The sequence below is a fragment of the Xiphophorus couchianus genome, chromosome 7 (assembly GCF_001444195.1).
Source record: "Xiphophorus couchianus chromosome 7, X_couchianus-1.0, whole genome shotgun sequence".
Taxonomy (NCBI): domain Eukaryota; kingdom Metazoa; phylum Chordata; class Actinopteri; order Cyprinodontiformes; family Poeciliidae; genus Xiphophorus; species Xiphophorus couchianus.
The window spans coordinates 1355897-1370392 of record NC_040234.1 but is presented as its reverse complement, the minus strand read 5'-3'; the positions used below and the strand labels follow the sequence as shown (position 1 = coordinate 1370392).

At 39.3% G+C, this 14496-nt stretch overlaps 1 protein-coding gene across 2 annotated transcripts in view; it reads right to left on the bottom strand.

Moving 5' to 3' along the window:
- Positions 1-14496, bottom strand: part of cntnap5a (contactin associated protein family member 5a) — a 214842-nt gene that overhangs the window by 52455 nt on the left and 147891 nt on the right. For both annotated transcript variants that reach the window (XM_028022913.1, XM_028022915.1), the window contains exons 13-14: positions 11600-11800; positions 371-527 (exon numbers count right to left, since the gene is read on the bottom strand). In XM_028022913.1, the coding sequence (XP_027878714.1) occupies positions 371-527; positions 11600-11800 (358 nt within the window). The remainder of the gene's footprint in view (positions 1-370; positions 528-11599; positions 11801-14496) is intronic.

Genomic DNA, 14496 nt, shown 5'->3' with positions numbered 1-14496 from the left:
CATAACAGTGCAGCAGCCAGAAGCCACTGGGAGACACAGTTCTGTTCCTTCATAAAGAATAGTCTAGTGTTACCATGTTAAACATGACAAAGAGACACTGCAGCTTTTTCCCTGTCACTTAGTGAATTCTCCCAGCTTTGATCATGGTGGCCGTTTACACACAGCCATACTGTTTTATTCAGTTAGGATAACTTGCAAGAGAAACAAGACTGTCGTCACACGTTTCCTTTCTGAGAGGGTGAGACCTGCTTTTATGAAATATTTTTTCAAAACGTGTCTGACATGAGAGAATAAAATAATAAATTTAATTTTAAATCAAAATAAAATAGAAAAGACTTTATTCTGCAAATATTAAATGTAGTGTGCATACCATGTGTCTGTGTCAGCGTCACAGTTGCAGAAGTAATTCATGTCCATGCAGTTCTCCTCCAGGCTGCAGGAGCACTGCTGCACTCCAGGCAGGAAGCCCCCCCAGTAACTCCTTTTGTCTCCTTGGCGATCCAGCCACCAGGACAGCGGGCTTCCATCTGCAGGACAAACACAGCCAAAGAAATGTTTGAGGTTGTCACAAAAAAAATCACACATTTCCACGAAAATCCATCCATCCATCCATCCATTGTCTGTTCACCCTTGTCCCTAATGGGGTCGGGAGGGTTGCTGGTGCCCATCTCCAGCTACGTTCCGGGCGAGAGGCGGGGTTCACCCTGGACAGGTCGCCAGTCTGTCGCAGGGCACATTTCCACGAAAATAGAGTAGTTAATTTAAACGTTCAATAATGGTTTAGTTCTGAAAACCATTAATACTTTCTTTTGCTGCAATTAATGCTATGATTATCATACAAAAGAAGATTAGGGTCACAGAGGAAAAAGAAGAATTCTCATTTTAATTTCAGAATTTTGACTGTTTTTCTTATAATTTTGACATTTCTTATAATTCAGAATTCTGACTTTATAGCCGATGGGCACCAGGGAGGAACCACATTCAATGTCCAATATGCTAGTTGTGCAGGAGAACAACAAACATTCTGGAGGAATAATAACAAAATTTTAAAAAAAGTTGCATATTTGGTGACATAGGTCACAACATTTATCTGCTTTTAACATTAACTTAGAAACATCAGCGATCCTAAAACCTCTTCTTTGGCTTTTAAAATGATGTAACTATCTTTGGTTTTTAACCTCAATACATCTTTGCTAACATGTCTGCAAAAAGAGCCTGCTTCATGTTGTTTCGATTAAACAGTCAACATTCTTTAATATTGATTAAACTATCAACATTGCTTAATTGAAATACACACAGTGCCTATAAACATATTCACTCCCTTGGATGCTTTACCCTTTTACTCATTTTACAAATTAATCATGATTAACAAAATTAGGACCAAAAAACTGCCAAAATATTAATGTCGGAGTGAAACCTGATTTCTACTAAATAATGACAATTAAATTAAAATATGTAACATAATCAAGTAACTGCATAATTATTCACCCACTTCCAGTCACCATTAAGTATTTACCCCTCTGGCTCTATCACAGCAGGCAGTCGGTGTGAACTGGTCTCCGTCAGGTTGCACTTTTCCTCCATTCTTTCTGCTAAACTCTTCCAGCTGTCAGGTTGGAGGGATCCACTGTGAACAGAACTGTTCAACTCCAGACACAAATTCTTTTTCAGACTGAAGTCTTAGCCACTCTGGAAACTTCATTTTGTTATCCTCACACCATCTCTGTGTAGCTTCAGATGCATGCTTCAGGTCGTTGTCTTGCTGAAAAATGAAAGTTCTCTGACGTCGTGGTACTGTGGCTGATGAACATTAAATGTTCTCCAGGATTTCTCTATATTGCTGCTTTACAAGCCTTCCAGGGCCAGTTTCAGAGAAGCATCCCCACAGACTGATACTGCCACCACCAAGGTTCACAGTCATGGTGTGTTTGTGGTGATGTGAAGTCAGAGGTGATGTATGTGTCCACCACATATCACCTCTTATCTGATGGCCCAGAAGCTCCATTTTGCTCTCGTCAAACCAAAGAACTTTCTTCCACTTGACCATGGAGTCTCTAGTTGAGTCTTGATCTGAGTTCTCTTCAGCAATTGTTTTCTCCCATAAAGCTCTGACTGGTGAAGAACCAGCAGTTGTTGTCTGAAAAGTTTCTCCATCTCAACTGTTGAAGCTTGTAGCTCCTTCAGCGTAGCCATGGTAACCTGGTGTCCTGTCTTTCCAGTCAGTCAGGTTGTGAGGACGACCTGATCTTATCAAATTTACACATGGACCAGATTCCTTCCATTTCTTGATGATGATTCAACTGAACTCTAGAGAATTTCAGGTTCTTAATGTCCTCTGGAGACTTTTTAGTCTCCATTTCCTGACTAGTACTTTTTTAATAACCTTTTCTATGATTGCTTGTACTTTAGTCTTTATACTGTAATGATACCCGGGAGTACTTATGAAACAGTGAGTATACCTTCCAGAACCATATGTCCATCCATCCATCCATCCATCCATCCATCCATCCATCCATCCATTTTCTTCCGCTTATCCGGGGTCGGGTCGCGGGGGTAGCAGCTTCAGAAGGGAGGCCCAGACTTCCCTCTCCCCGGCCACTTCTTCTAGCTCTTCCGGGGGAATCCCGAGGCGTTCCCAGGCCAGCCGAGAGACATAGTCCCTCCAGCGTGTCCTGGGTCTTCCCCGGGGCCTCCTCCCGGTGGGATGTGCCCGGAACACCTCACCAGGGAGGCGTCCAGGAGGCATCCTGACCAGATGCCCGAGCCACCTCAACTGGCTCCTCTCGATGTGAAGGAGCAGCGGCTCTACTCTGAGTCCCTCCCGGATGACTGAGCTTCTCACCCTATCTCTCAGGGAGAGCCCAGCCACCCTACGGAGAAAACCCATTTCGGCCACTTTTATACACGATCTCGTTCTTTCGGTCATGACCCAAAGCTCATGACCATAGATGAGGGTGGGAACGTAGATCGACCGGTAAATCGAGAGCTTCGCTTTATGGCTCAGCTCTCTCTTCACCACGAAGGACCGGTACAACGCCCGCTTGACAGCAGACGCTGCGCCAATCCGCCTGTCGATTTCCCGCTCCCTTCTTCCCCCATTCGTGAACAAGATCCCGAGATACTTGAACTCCTCCACCTGGGGCAGGACACCCCCCCTGACCCGGAGAAGGCACTCTACCCTTTTCCGGCTCAATACCATGGCCTCGGATTTGGAGGCACTGATCCCCATCCCGGCCGCTTCACACTCGGCTGCGAACTGCTCCAGCGAGAGCTGCAGATCATGACCTGATGAGGCCAGTAGGACCACATCGTCTGCAAAAAGCAGAGATCAGATCCTAAGGCCACCAAATCGAATCCCCTCAACACCTTGGCTGCGCCTAGAAATTCTGTCCATGAAAGTGATGAACAGAATCGGTGACAAAGGGCAGCCCTGGCGGAGTCCAACTCTAACCGGAAATGAGCCCGACTTACTGCCGGCAATGCGGACCAGACTCTGACACCGGTCATACAGGGACCTGACAGCCTGTATCAAAGGGCCCGGTACCCCATACTCCCGGAGAACCCCCCACAGGGCTCCCCGAGGGACACGGTCGAACGCCTTCTCCAAGTCCACAAAACACATGTAGACTGGTTGGGCGAACTCCCATGCACCCTCCAGGACCCTACCAAGGGTGTAGAGCTGGTCCAGTGTTCCACGACCAGAACGAAAACCACTCTGCTCTTCCTGAATCCGAGGTTTGACTATCCAACGGACCCTCCTCTCCAGGACCCCTGAATAGACCTTGCCAGGGAGGCTTAAGAGCGTGACCCCTCTATAATTAGAGCACACCCTCCATATGTCTTTGTAACATTTTCTATATTAAGCACTATGAACTGCCTTGTTGCTGAAAATGTGCTATATAAATAAGATTACCTTACTTTACCTTACCTACCTTAATTTTTATTTTATTCAATATTACAATCACTGTAGACACATTCATTGCATTGCTGGACTTCTGTTGAAGGTAAACATTTATCTAATCACTTATTTCATGCTACATAATTTTATTTAATTGTCATAATTTTTCTAGAAACTTGTTTTCACTTGGACATTAATGGATTTGTTAAAAGAGCTAATTTTGTTTGTCATGATCTGTAAGAACAATAAAGGGTAAAAATCCAAGGAAGTGAACACTTTTTATAGGTGTTTTATCGAGAGAAATATAGACATGGTTATTGTTAAAAAATATTGTTACAGTGTTATTTAAATGTAGGCAGACAACCTGTCTACTTTTAAGACTATGCTTATCCCTTGTGTTGTCTTGCAGGTCAAAAGTGAAGCAATACCATTTTTAGCTGCAGAACAAATACCTTAAACTAACTTTTTCCAACTTAAAATTTCATGACTTTTTCTAAATTAACCCCATCATTAGAAAAAGTGATACTTTATTTTTGTTTATGTTTCCATGTGGGCTGTACACCACTAGTGTACAAAGACTGTCTTATGGGTCTTTTTTGACCCTTGAATTATAAAATCATTTAAATACCAGAAAACAGGTCAAAGGTCACACACAAACTCTCTCTAATACATACACACCTATACACCCACTAAAAAGTGCATTCTAAACTAAAAAGTGTACTCTCAAAAGTGTATTTGGGTTGTAATTCATGTTATAGACTTATTTACATTAATCTCAAAAGTCAAACTTTTTACTTTGACTTTTCTTGAAACAATTAAGCTCAAGGCCGCATTTGTATCCTACGTCATGACGCAGGCCTCACCAGGGACAGAGCCTGTATCAACCAAGGTGCTGTGGTGGTGCAGGGGACCTTAGTCTTTGATGTGGCCATCGCTGGTTCAATTCCCACCATGATAACCTTAGTTGCATGTTTTCCCTCTCTTTCATTACCCACTTTCCTTTCTGATTTCTCTCAAATAAAGGCTGACTGAGTTAATGAAATAAAAACTTTTGAAAGAGAAATCCTTTATTAGTTTACTTCTTTATCTGAAGTAAATTAATGAATTGAGTAAGACTGACTTAAATTTGTCATTTTAACACACTTAATGAATTTAGTTAAATAAAACCGAAATATATTGAGTTGGATAAACTTTTAAATAAATTCTCTTTTCTGTAAAGTGCCTGGAGACAATATTGGTGGGGAACTGGTACTAAATAAATTAACTCAACTGAAGTGAATTTATATCAAAACTCTTTGTGGGCTGTTTTGTAAATGTCAATAGAAAAGAAAAGTTCCACTAGATGATAGAACATGTAAAGTCTGATAGATCGTATAGATGTGTTTTTCTAAATTCTAAAATAATAATAAAACTGGAACAATCTAAATTTTTTATGTTTTTGAGTTTAAAAAATTTCTTCAAACCTGCCTTTTACTGTAATTTCTACATAGAGATGTTACTTTTAAATCCAGTCTAACAAAACCACATGTAAGTTTTGACTCAAACTTTATGGTAAATGCTAGTTTACCATAAGAACATATAAGATTTCTTAAATCTAATCTGTTAGTTTTATGAGTGTCTCCATCAGTGATCTGGTTCATCTTGGGCATGTCGCATTTTGTATTTAGGGACAAAAAGATCTTAAATACAAACTTCTCTTTTACCTATACAACAGTGTTAACACACACACAGCATGAATCTACATAAAATGACAAACATTTCTCAGGAGATATGAGAAACTGAACTACCTTTCTATGATTTTATCTATTAACCAAATGAGCCATTTCCCTCAACTCTCAGCCAATTGACAGTAAAGCTTCACCTGTGCTATTAAATCATAACTTATCACGCTTACTTGTGTGTTACGGGGTTCAGCTTCAATCATCCATCACACAATGTGACCCTGCATTGCAAAGAGGCCAGCCAGCAGAGAGAGGCCCATTAAGCTGCATGTCACAATACATAACCAGGTGTCACCCGCTGCAGTGCCCACCTCCTGCAGATATTACAGCTCCATTAAGCAAAGCTTTGTGTAGGGATGCACACGTCATGGAAGAGTCAGAGGCTCCAAATAATTTTCTATGTCTCTTTGAGTTGCTTTTTAAGGTCTATATTAGAAGCAAAGTAGAGACTCAAATCTAGAGCTATCGCAGTAACTCTGATTAACCAGCAGCATTTGCATCACAAAGCCCCCAACCCCCAACCCCTGCCTTTGCAAACACATGTCCTTCTGTTTGCTTCCAAACAAAATTCAAACCCCGGACAGATCTGCAAATAAGAAAAGGCAACAATCAATAGTTCCTGTAGGGCAGGTCGACCTCTTGCTCAAATTGGCTCATATTGACACAGCTTATTCTCATCAAGAAGGCAAATGCATCTTCCTGTTTCACTGATGCATGATGCCTCACAGGCAGCGTCAACATTCAGCACAACCACAGCACCAACAAGGTGAGAATACACAGCACAAGAGAGGCTCTTATTCTGGAAAGCCAATGACAAACAAAACATTGCATTCTTCATTTCACCTGGACCAGAATCTTAGCTGCTTGAAAATGGCAATACACTCAAAACATGGGCATGTTCAGAGACCTGCAGAAGAAATAGATTATTTCAGAAATATGTACTAGAGGCACTGCTGGATGGTGAGACTAACGTCACCCTCCTGCTGAGTGACCCCATTTTCTGCAGAGATGCTGTAACTACTACAAGCAGCTTTCTAAACACGCTTACTTCATTCACCCCAGACATCAGACAATGTACCAACAAAACAAACTTTTACAATTCAGTCAATTCAATTAGTAAAAAAAAAATACCTCAATTTTCTTTAAGATTCTTTACGTTTATAGGTCAAGAGATACTTTAAAATATTCAATTTCACCAAATTTTTAAAATGAACTCATTTCATTAAATTAATTAAATTGTAACTAATTATTAAGATGATGTACTAAAATTATTTATTTTAAACTTTTAGGAGAGATTATAACTACACTGAATTACACAATTCTGGACATATCTGCTTCCAAGAGAAATTATAGACTGACTTCAGTTTGTTTGATTTCACAAATTCTACCTTGGCTGTTTATTGCCAGACATGTAACTCAAGAAATCTCTTAAATAAAACCTTTGTGACAACATGAAGCAGGTTACAACAGAACACCATCTAAAGCAAAATGCAAAAAATGTAACGCAAAGAAGAAGGAAGAATAGAAAAAGTCCAAGATAAAGGTATGTCTCTTGGTAATTTAAGGTTTATCAAAATGATTTGTAGAGCTGCTTAAATAAAAACGTAGGTTGATAGTGACCTTGAACGGTCCAGTTCAACAGCCAAACATTTAGGCTATGTGTGAAATTGAGTTTTAACTTTAAATGAGTTGATTCTCGTGGTTAGCCCTAAATATTTCTGAGGTTTTTTTGGCTTCAAGACAGGGTGTGTGATAACAATAATTGAAACTTCTCAATGTTTGACATTGTCTAGCAAAAATGTTTTTACATCAGGCCACATGTCTACTGCATTAATAAATGAATGAACTACTCTAAGCTGTAGTTGGCAGTATGCTGTTTGCTGCTGAGCATAATCATTTATGTGGCTAAAACAAAGACATAACTTATAAGCTACATAACTTGTACCTTAGAAGTTATTTGAAACTTCTCATGTTAAAATTATTTGAAGGCACAGAATCAGCCCAGTGCTGGTTCACATTCTCAGGTAAGAAAGACTCACCTAGTATAAATGTAATTGTAAGCTATTGAAATTACACCTAAGAGAAATGAATTTAATTAAAGTATGTCATGAATATGTATTACATCTTAAGTCCAGAGCATAAATTTTTTTTTGTTACATTTCCTACCACTAGATGATACATGCATATAGAACAGAATGTAAACAGCACTATCAGAGATGCAGTGAATTCATACCAGGCCTGCGACTGATCTAATCGTCTGACTGTTGATTGCAGCAATTCACTTTATTAGCTGAAATAGAGGGCCTCAAAGGCAAATTTTGCTTAGGTCCCCGCGAAGGTTTGGGCTGGCCCTGGGTAGGGGCCCTAACCCTATACTTCATGTAGTTGCCTTTCAGCTGAGGCCAGCAGAAGAGATGACACACTCAACATCAGAAATACAGAAGATCTGCAGCATTTTGCTTCAAACACTAAGCTTCCTGTTCTCTAATAGTCTGTTCCGTCCCTTCTTGTAGGATAAATGATGACCTTAGTTATCAACTGAGAACTCCTTCATACCCCCAAATTCACTGATGAATTTGATATTATTAATTACTGTATTTTTTAAAATTAATTCAGATATTTTATAGTTAATTATTAAAATTAATTAATACATTTTTAGAGTGTACCACTTGCCCAACTATGCAGCTAGCTGTGATCAGGGAATGTATCACCATAAGAAAACTATTCCTGGAAACGTGTGAAAACAACAAGCAACACAAGAAGGGGACACCAAGACAAGAAGCAATTATCCCTGTTAGCAATGGGCTTTTTTCTTGTTGTCATGATGAAAGCCAGTTACTTCTAAGCAAACACAGCTTATTGTAGCTCCTGCATAAGGACAAAGAGCAATGAGCTTAAAATGACTGATTTGAATGTAAATGACTTCGCTGAAGGTTTAAGAGAAGACTGGAATCAGGAAAGACGTGCTCTACAGCTAAACTCCACAACCAGAGGTGAACTTCAGATGTTCTTGGCACACGCCTACATCTGCAATCCCACAGGGTTTTTTTGAACAGCTGCTGTTGTTGTCATTATCTTTTGAATTTGCATGAAAGGTGCCATTTTGTCAAGAAATTATTAGAACATGTTGCAGATTCTGCTTCTCATCAAAAGGGTGATTGTTTGTATCCAGACACTCAGAAAAGTTAGGAACAAAGGTTCACTTGACTTTATCCACAGTGGATATTCCACCACCAAAGAGAAGCATTAAAAATTCAGGCTATGTCTGAAAGTGTTCATGCAGCTGTAAAATAGGCTGTTTCAAATCTCTCTTTGATGTTCGATGCAATAATGAACTTGTTTATTTCCATACACATGGCACACAGGGACGGCAGAAACTGGGACTTCATGAATGTTTTATGATTTAAGAGAAAATGTTTAGATGTTTGGGAGCAAAGGTGCCGGCGCTGTTCCAGATGAATGAGTACAAAAAGACTGCAGCTAGCTTCTCAATATATTATTGAAATGTAACGAGAGGAGAGAACAAGCGTGTGGGAGGGCCTCTGAAAAGACAACAACTCCCAGCAGTGAACTACAGACTGTCTGAAAACTCAAAAAGCACAATAGCTGGAAAAAGGAGACATCGTTTTCACTCCGAAGTGATGTCGATGCTGACTTTGGCTCTGCATGTGGCACTCTTCTATCTCTGAATGAAATTCTTGGGTTCACCATTGCAAAGTAAGAAATGAGAGTCAGTAATGCAAAAGCAGAAAAAGAAACACATCGTTTGCCATGTTATTGGCAGATGAAAATGCTGCTTTTTTCTTTATGTTGTATATCAGCATAAAATGATATAAATGTGGAAGAGACTTACACTGGGTCTTCTGTTGGACCTGATCTGTTACATTGTTTCTTTGCCTTTTAGTTAGCTCCTTCTCTGGTTTAGGCTAAACCCTGGCCGGATCGTTTTCTTTGAGACATAGTCATAAGTTAAGTATTTAATGTAAATAATTTTCTTATGTAACTGAAAGTTGCAAGGAAAACATGAAAGGCCTTAGAATTCAACTGCTCTCAGTTTACAACCACAGATAGGAGAGCAGGGCCATAAACAGCACCCAAACAGCTACTCCATAAAAGCTCTACCATCAGTGGTGTTTGTGTGCAGGCGTGTGTGGGGGTGCGTGTGTGTAGGGGTGGGCGTGCAGGTGTGTGTGTGTGAAGGGGGTCAGGAGGCAGTAGTTAAAACCAGTCCCTGAGAGCTGCTATCCTGCAAATTTTAAATGCTCCAGTGCCATGACAAAGCAATTCCCCTTATAGATTTATTCTTCTTTTACTTTTGATTACTAAACACAATTTAATATCAGACAAAACTAACCTAAGCTTTTTTCAGAAGTACAGTATTGTACTGTATGACGTAAGTACTGTATAAAATACAGTTTTTAAATTGCAGTTTTAGTCACATGGACAAGAAAGCTATCCAAACCAATCAACACCATGAGAAAACATAATTGCCCTAAACAGAAGAGCTGCCAGACAAAAAACTAACATCAATTATTAATTTTACATCAGATATAACGGGATGTAGACATTCCAAAAAGATCAACTTTTGTCACAGAATATTCACAAAATATTTTCCAAAACTCTTCTGGATCATCAATATGTTTTTCATGAAGTGTAGTATTGGTCTTTGTCTTGTATTTGGTTGGCAGTGGTTTCTGACTGTGGAATTCATGCATAGAAGCCGTTTTTGTCCACTCTCTTAACAGAGGCAAGTTAGGCCAAACCCTAACTCAAGATGGCAATTAACTGTTCACACTTTTCCCTTAATACAATTGGAAACTTCATTTACTACTCACCTTAGGTTATCTTTGTCCGACATGAGCATTATGTTTAGTAATGGGTTGCGCTGAAATTGGGTAGCTGGCTTTAGCCTTCAGTTAAGCTTCATCCAGAAGGCTAACTATTACTGAAGTCAGTTAAGAACAATGTTTTTTCTTTGTATTTTATGTACATCACTTGTACAGCACAAGTACATCACTAACAGAGGTTGGACACAATTTTGTTTAGATATTGTTTGGTACAGAGTTTCTGCAGCTATTAATACATTTTAATGTAATTACAGGTCGACTGGATTAGTTGGAAAGCCCAGATGTTCAGAATTGATGTTTTCACTGCTGTTGGCTCTTTTTGCCCATTTGAAACTTGGCAATTTTAACTGCTGAATTCAGTCAATAACAATGCATTGACCAGACAGGCAGTAAGAATAGATAAAGCTCTTTCCCTCTGTTCTTGGTTTTAACAAATTATACATCAAATATAAAGTTCAAGTCTTGTCAAACCAAGTGATAATAGAACTTAGAATATTTTGTAAGTTCTGTTTCTAAAGTGATGTGGAACTTGAACAGAGAATGAAAATAGCTGGGATCAACATGTTTCTGTACTGAAATGTGGTAAATAGATTTCTGTGAGGAGTCTGTATGTCCTCTGAATTTGCATGGGCGTTCTCCAGCTCCACTAAAGCACAAGCAGAACTTGCTCAATCAATTTCAGCACCTACACACACCCCCTGGATGTTGATGATTCTACATAATGTAACAGGGCTCCTTCCGTGAAATATTACATCCTGTCTGCTGAAACAACTGCTGAGGAAGAGTCTCCAGAGACTTGGCAAAGAGTTGAAATGGCAACCAAACTTCTATGTTTCCATATTAATTTAGCTGAATTGTTTGTGTAGCAAATTATTCTGGTGTCCCAACTTAACAACTAGTCTTTACAGGCGATGTTTAAATATTTGAATTGGCTAAAGTGTGTTTTCCGTCAGAAAAGTACACATATATCTCCCCTACATAATTTATAATAATTATGTAATTTAAAACATGTATTAATTCTAAAATAATGAATTATTTTACAATTGTGTTATTTTATGTAACTATATGATAATCACATATTGTAGATATGCAAAGATTTAAAGGTAAACAAATTGCTTTTGTAATTAACTCACCCTTTGTATTGAAGAGACGTGACTTCCTGCAGTTGTAAACTACTTCCTGTTGGCACTGTTCTGCTCCAGTCACAATGGCGCGAAGTTGGTCGGCTGATGCGTTGTAGCTGAACCTCATGATGTGAGGCTTCTGGGGAGAGGAGTTCTGAACTTTTACTGGAGCTGAGTTGTTGTGGGACAACACCGTCCATACTTTCTTTTCTGTAGGAAACATAGGAATCTTTCACCCTGAAGTAAACACACCCTTCTCAAAGTTGAAACCAAACATTTAAATGTAATGTAACAATGTATTTCTCATTGTTAGACCAGTCATTCTTAACCCTTAGGCCCCAGTCCACATTTCGCACTACCACCTATGCATCCACAAGAAACTCCCAGGACTTTACCAGGGATGGGTCTGTGGTGAGTCGGTGTGTTCTGACTATCTGTGCTAACCTTCAATCCTTCCTACCTTATGGTAATGAGCATGCGTACATCGATCCAGTGTCACATATTGCTTATTCAGCAGATCTCATATCCATACATCCTACCTGTTGAAGTTTATTTTGTAACTGGCTTTCCTTAAGCTCTCTACAGATCGTCAGAACAGTGGCTCCTCACTGAAAGTCGTTCTTCATAGTAAGAGGAAGCGCTACCAACAGTAGCACAGCAAGCGGTAGAGACAGAGAGTGGAAGAGAGAGAGAGAGAGCTGTCTCCCCACTTTCCCTTTTGCTGCTTAGCTCTCACTCTTCCAGTGGCTCTACCGAGTGGCTTTGCTCATGGCAGACTTTATCAAATGTAGCACAGTCAAAATGTGTCTACCAGACTGTACAGGTCACTGTGCACCTGAAATGGTAGGTATACAATAACTATACTTATTGATATATTAATATGACCCTGTAGACATACACAGCTTCAATCACGCATAATAAAGTTTTCTTAGCATGGTTTAATAAAAAAGTATTTTGAAATTAAAATATTTTAAAGAGAAAAAATAGCCCACAAAGCAGCATTTTTTTCTGATTCACATGGTTGACACCAAGCAATAACTTTCTTGTTTACAGAATACAGTAGCGACGTTGCAGATGGCAAACTGAAGCCATTTACAAATATGTTCACAAGCTGCCTGCCATGTAAACTTAAAACATGAAGTAAAAGCCTGTCAGAAAATAAATTAAATCAAGCTTACCGACGAAATAAAACAGACGAAACATAAACTTCCACAGGTAGGATGTATGGATGAGAAATCTGCTGAGTAAGCAGTAGGTGACGTAGCAACAATGTGCGCATGCACATTACCACAAGGTAGGATGGTTTGATGGGTAGCACAGATAGTCAGAAGACACTCTGTCACTTTGGCCTGGAAAAATTGGGCCCCGAGGTCAAAAAGGTTAAGGATCCCTGCGTTCGACCAAACATTTCCTGGTTTAGGTCAGCTGTGATTACTAACATTCTTTCTACTCTCTTCATAGTCAAACGTGGTCATACTTTATTTTAATTCATTTTTAGAATATGTTTGATTTGGTTCAACTGTTTTATATATCTTCCCACAAGCTTCCAGTAAACTATTCTAAAATAGTTTACTGGAATTTGGGCCCATTCCTCCTGACAGAACTGGTGGAACACTCCACCTTACTCACACATATAGTTTTTAATTACAATAAATTGAGAACACAGAATCTGTCTCCTTCTCTCTGAACACAATGACAACTAAATATTCCTGTGCTGTTGAAACTTCCATAAAATTATTTGAAAGATAAACATAGTTCCTTCAGTCATCTGCAGAGTGCACCAAAGGATGAACCAGACTAATAGCAGTCCAATTCCTGATTTCTTTTCTGATTTCCTTTGATTGTTTCTTGCTGTCACACAAGGCAGCAGAGTGATGGTGCCTTAGAACACACCTCCTTTTATGCCTGAAATTAACTCAGATGTTGTGAACTAACCTATCAGAAGCTTACAACACAATAACATCATCATCTGGACTTTCCCAAATTGTTTAAAAGGATTCTCCCAGTCATTGTTCTGACATTTAGCACACAGGCATAATGTTAGAACAAGAAGATTTAAACCTGACTTAAGTTCAGAGAGTGAGGAGTACAAGGTTTTGTGTACGTTTGCACAGTTTATATAAACACCTCATTTTATTTGTTTTCAAGTGAAAAAACCTGAATAAACATCTACCAAACTGTTAGCAACATGCAGCTGTTTTTCATTTTAACCTTTATCATTGTATCATTACATTTCTTTGGTTCAGTGTGTTGTAATTGCTGCAAAGTTTAGAATTTGGTGTCTGTGAAGTGTTGTGGCTGAGCTGTTAGTGTTGATGGTGACATTTCACAAATCTGTTGCTTTACGTCAATGAAAATCAAATGAATACTCGTTTCCAGGCAACAATCAGACCACCTTCTTTGTCCTCAATCTGCAAACATCTAATCCCCTGAAAATAACCTTTAGAATAGAACCTGGACAGCAGACTTATTCCCTTTGACTTTCTGTGACTAAAGGGGTGTACATTTGGATGCAATAGAAAGTTTGTCTGATTAAAGCTGATAAGGATGGTGTCCTGTTCCCACAACAGATCACTTCATTATTTGGATTCAGTGTTTGCTCTGCTTTAGAGAAAATCCCTCTCCTCTCGCAATTATTCCCATCAGGTTGTATGGCTTATAGCTATTTACATGTATAATGGATTTCTTAATTGAGGTCAAGTTGAGGCATATCTGCTGTCGGCTGATTCTGACTCATAAGGAGAAGACTGAAAGCACAAAGTATATGATAACGCTCTTTCTGTGATGACATCATCAGTACATTAACCTTGTAAAGGACAAAGCAGCTGGGAAAGCTGTGACAGTCAAGTGATGAATAGTGTCACCAGAGTGTCAGAACTAGACACACTATTCTGTCCTATGTGTCC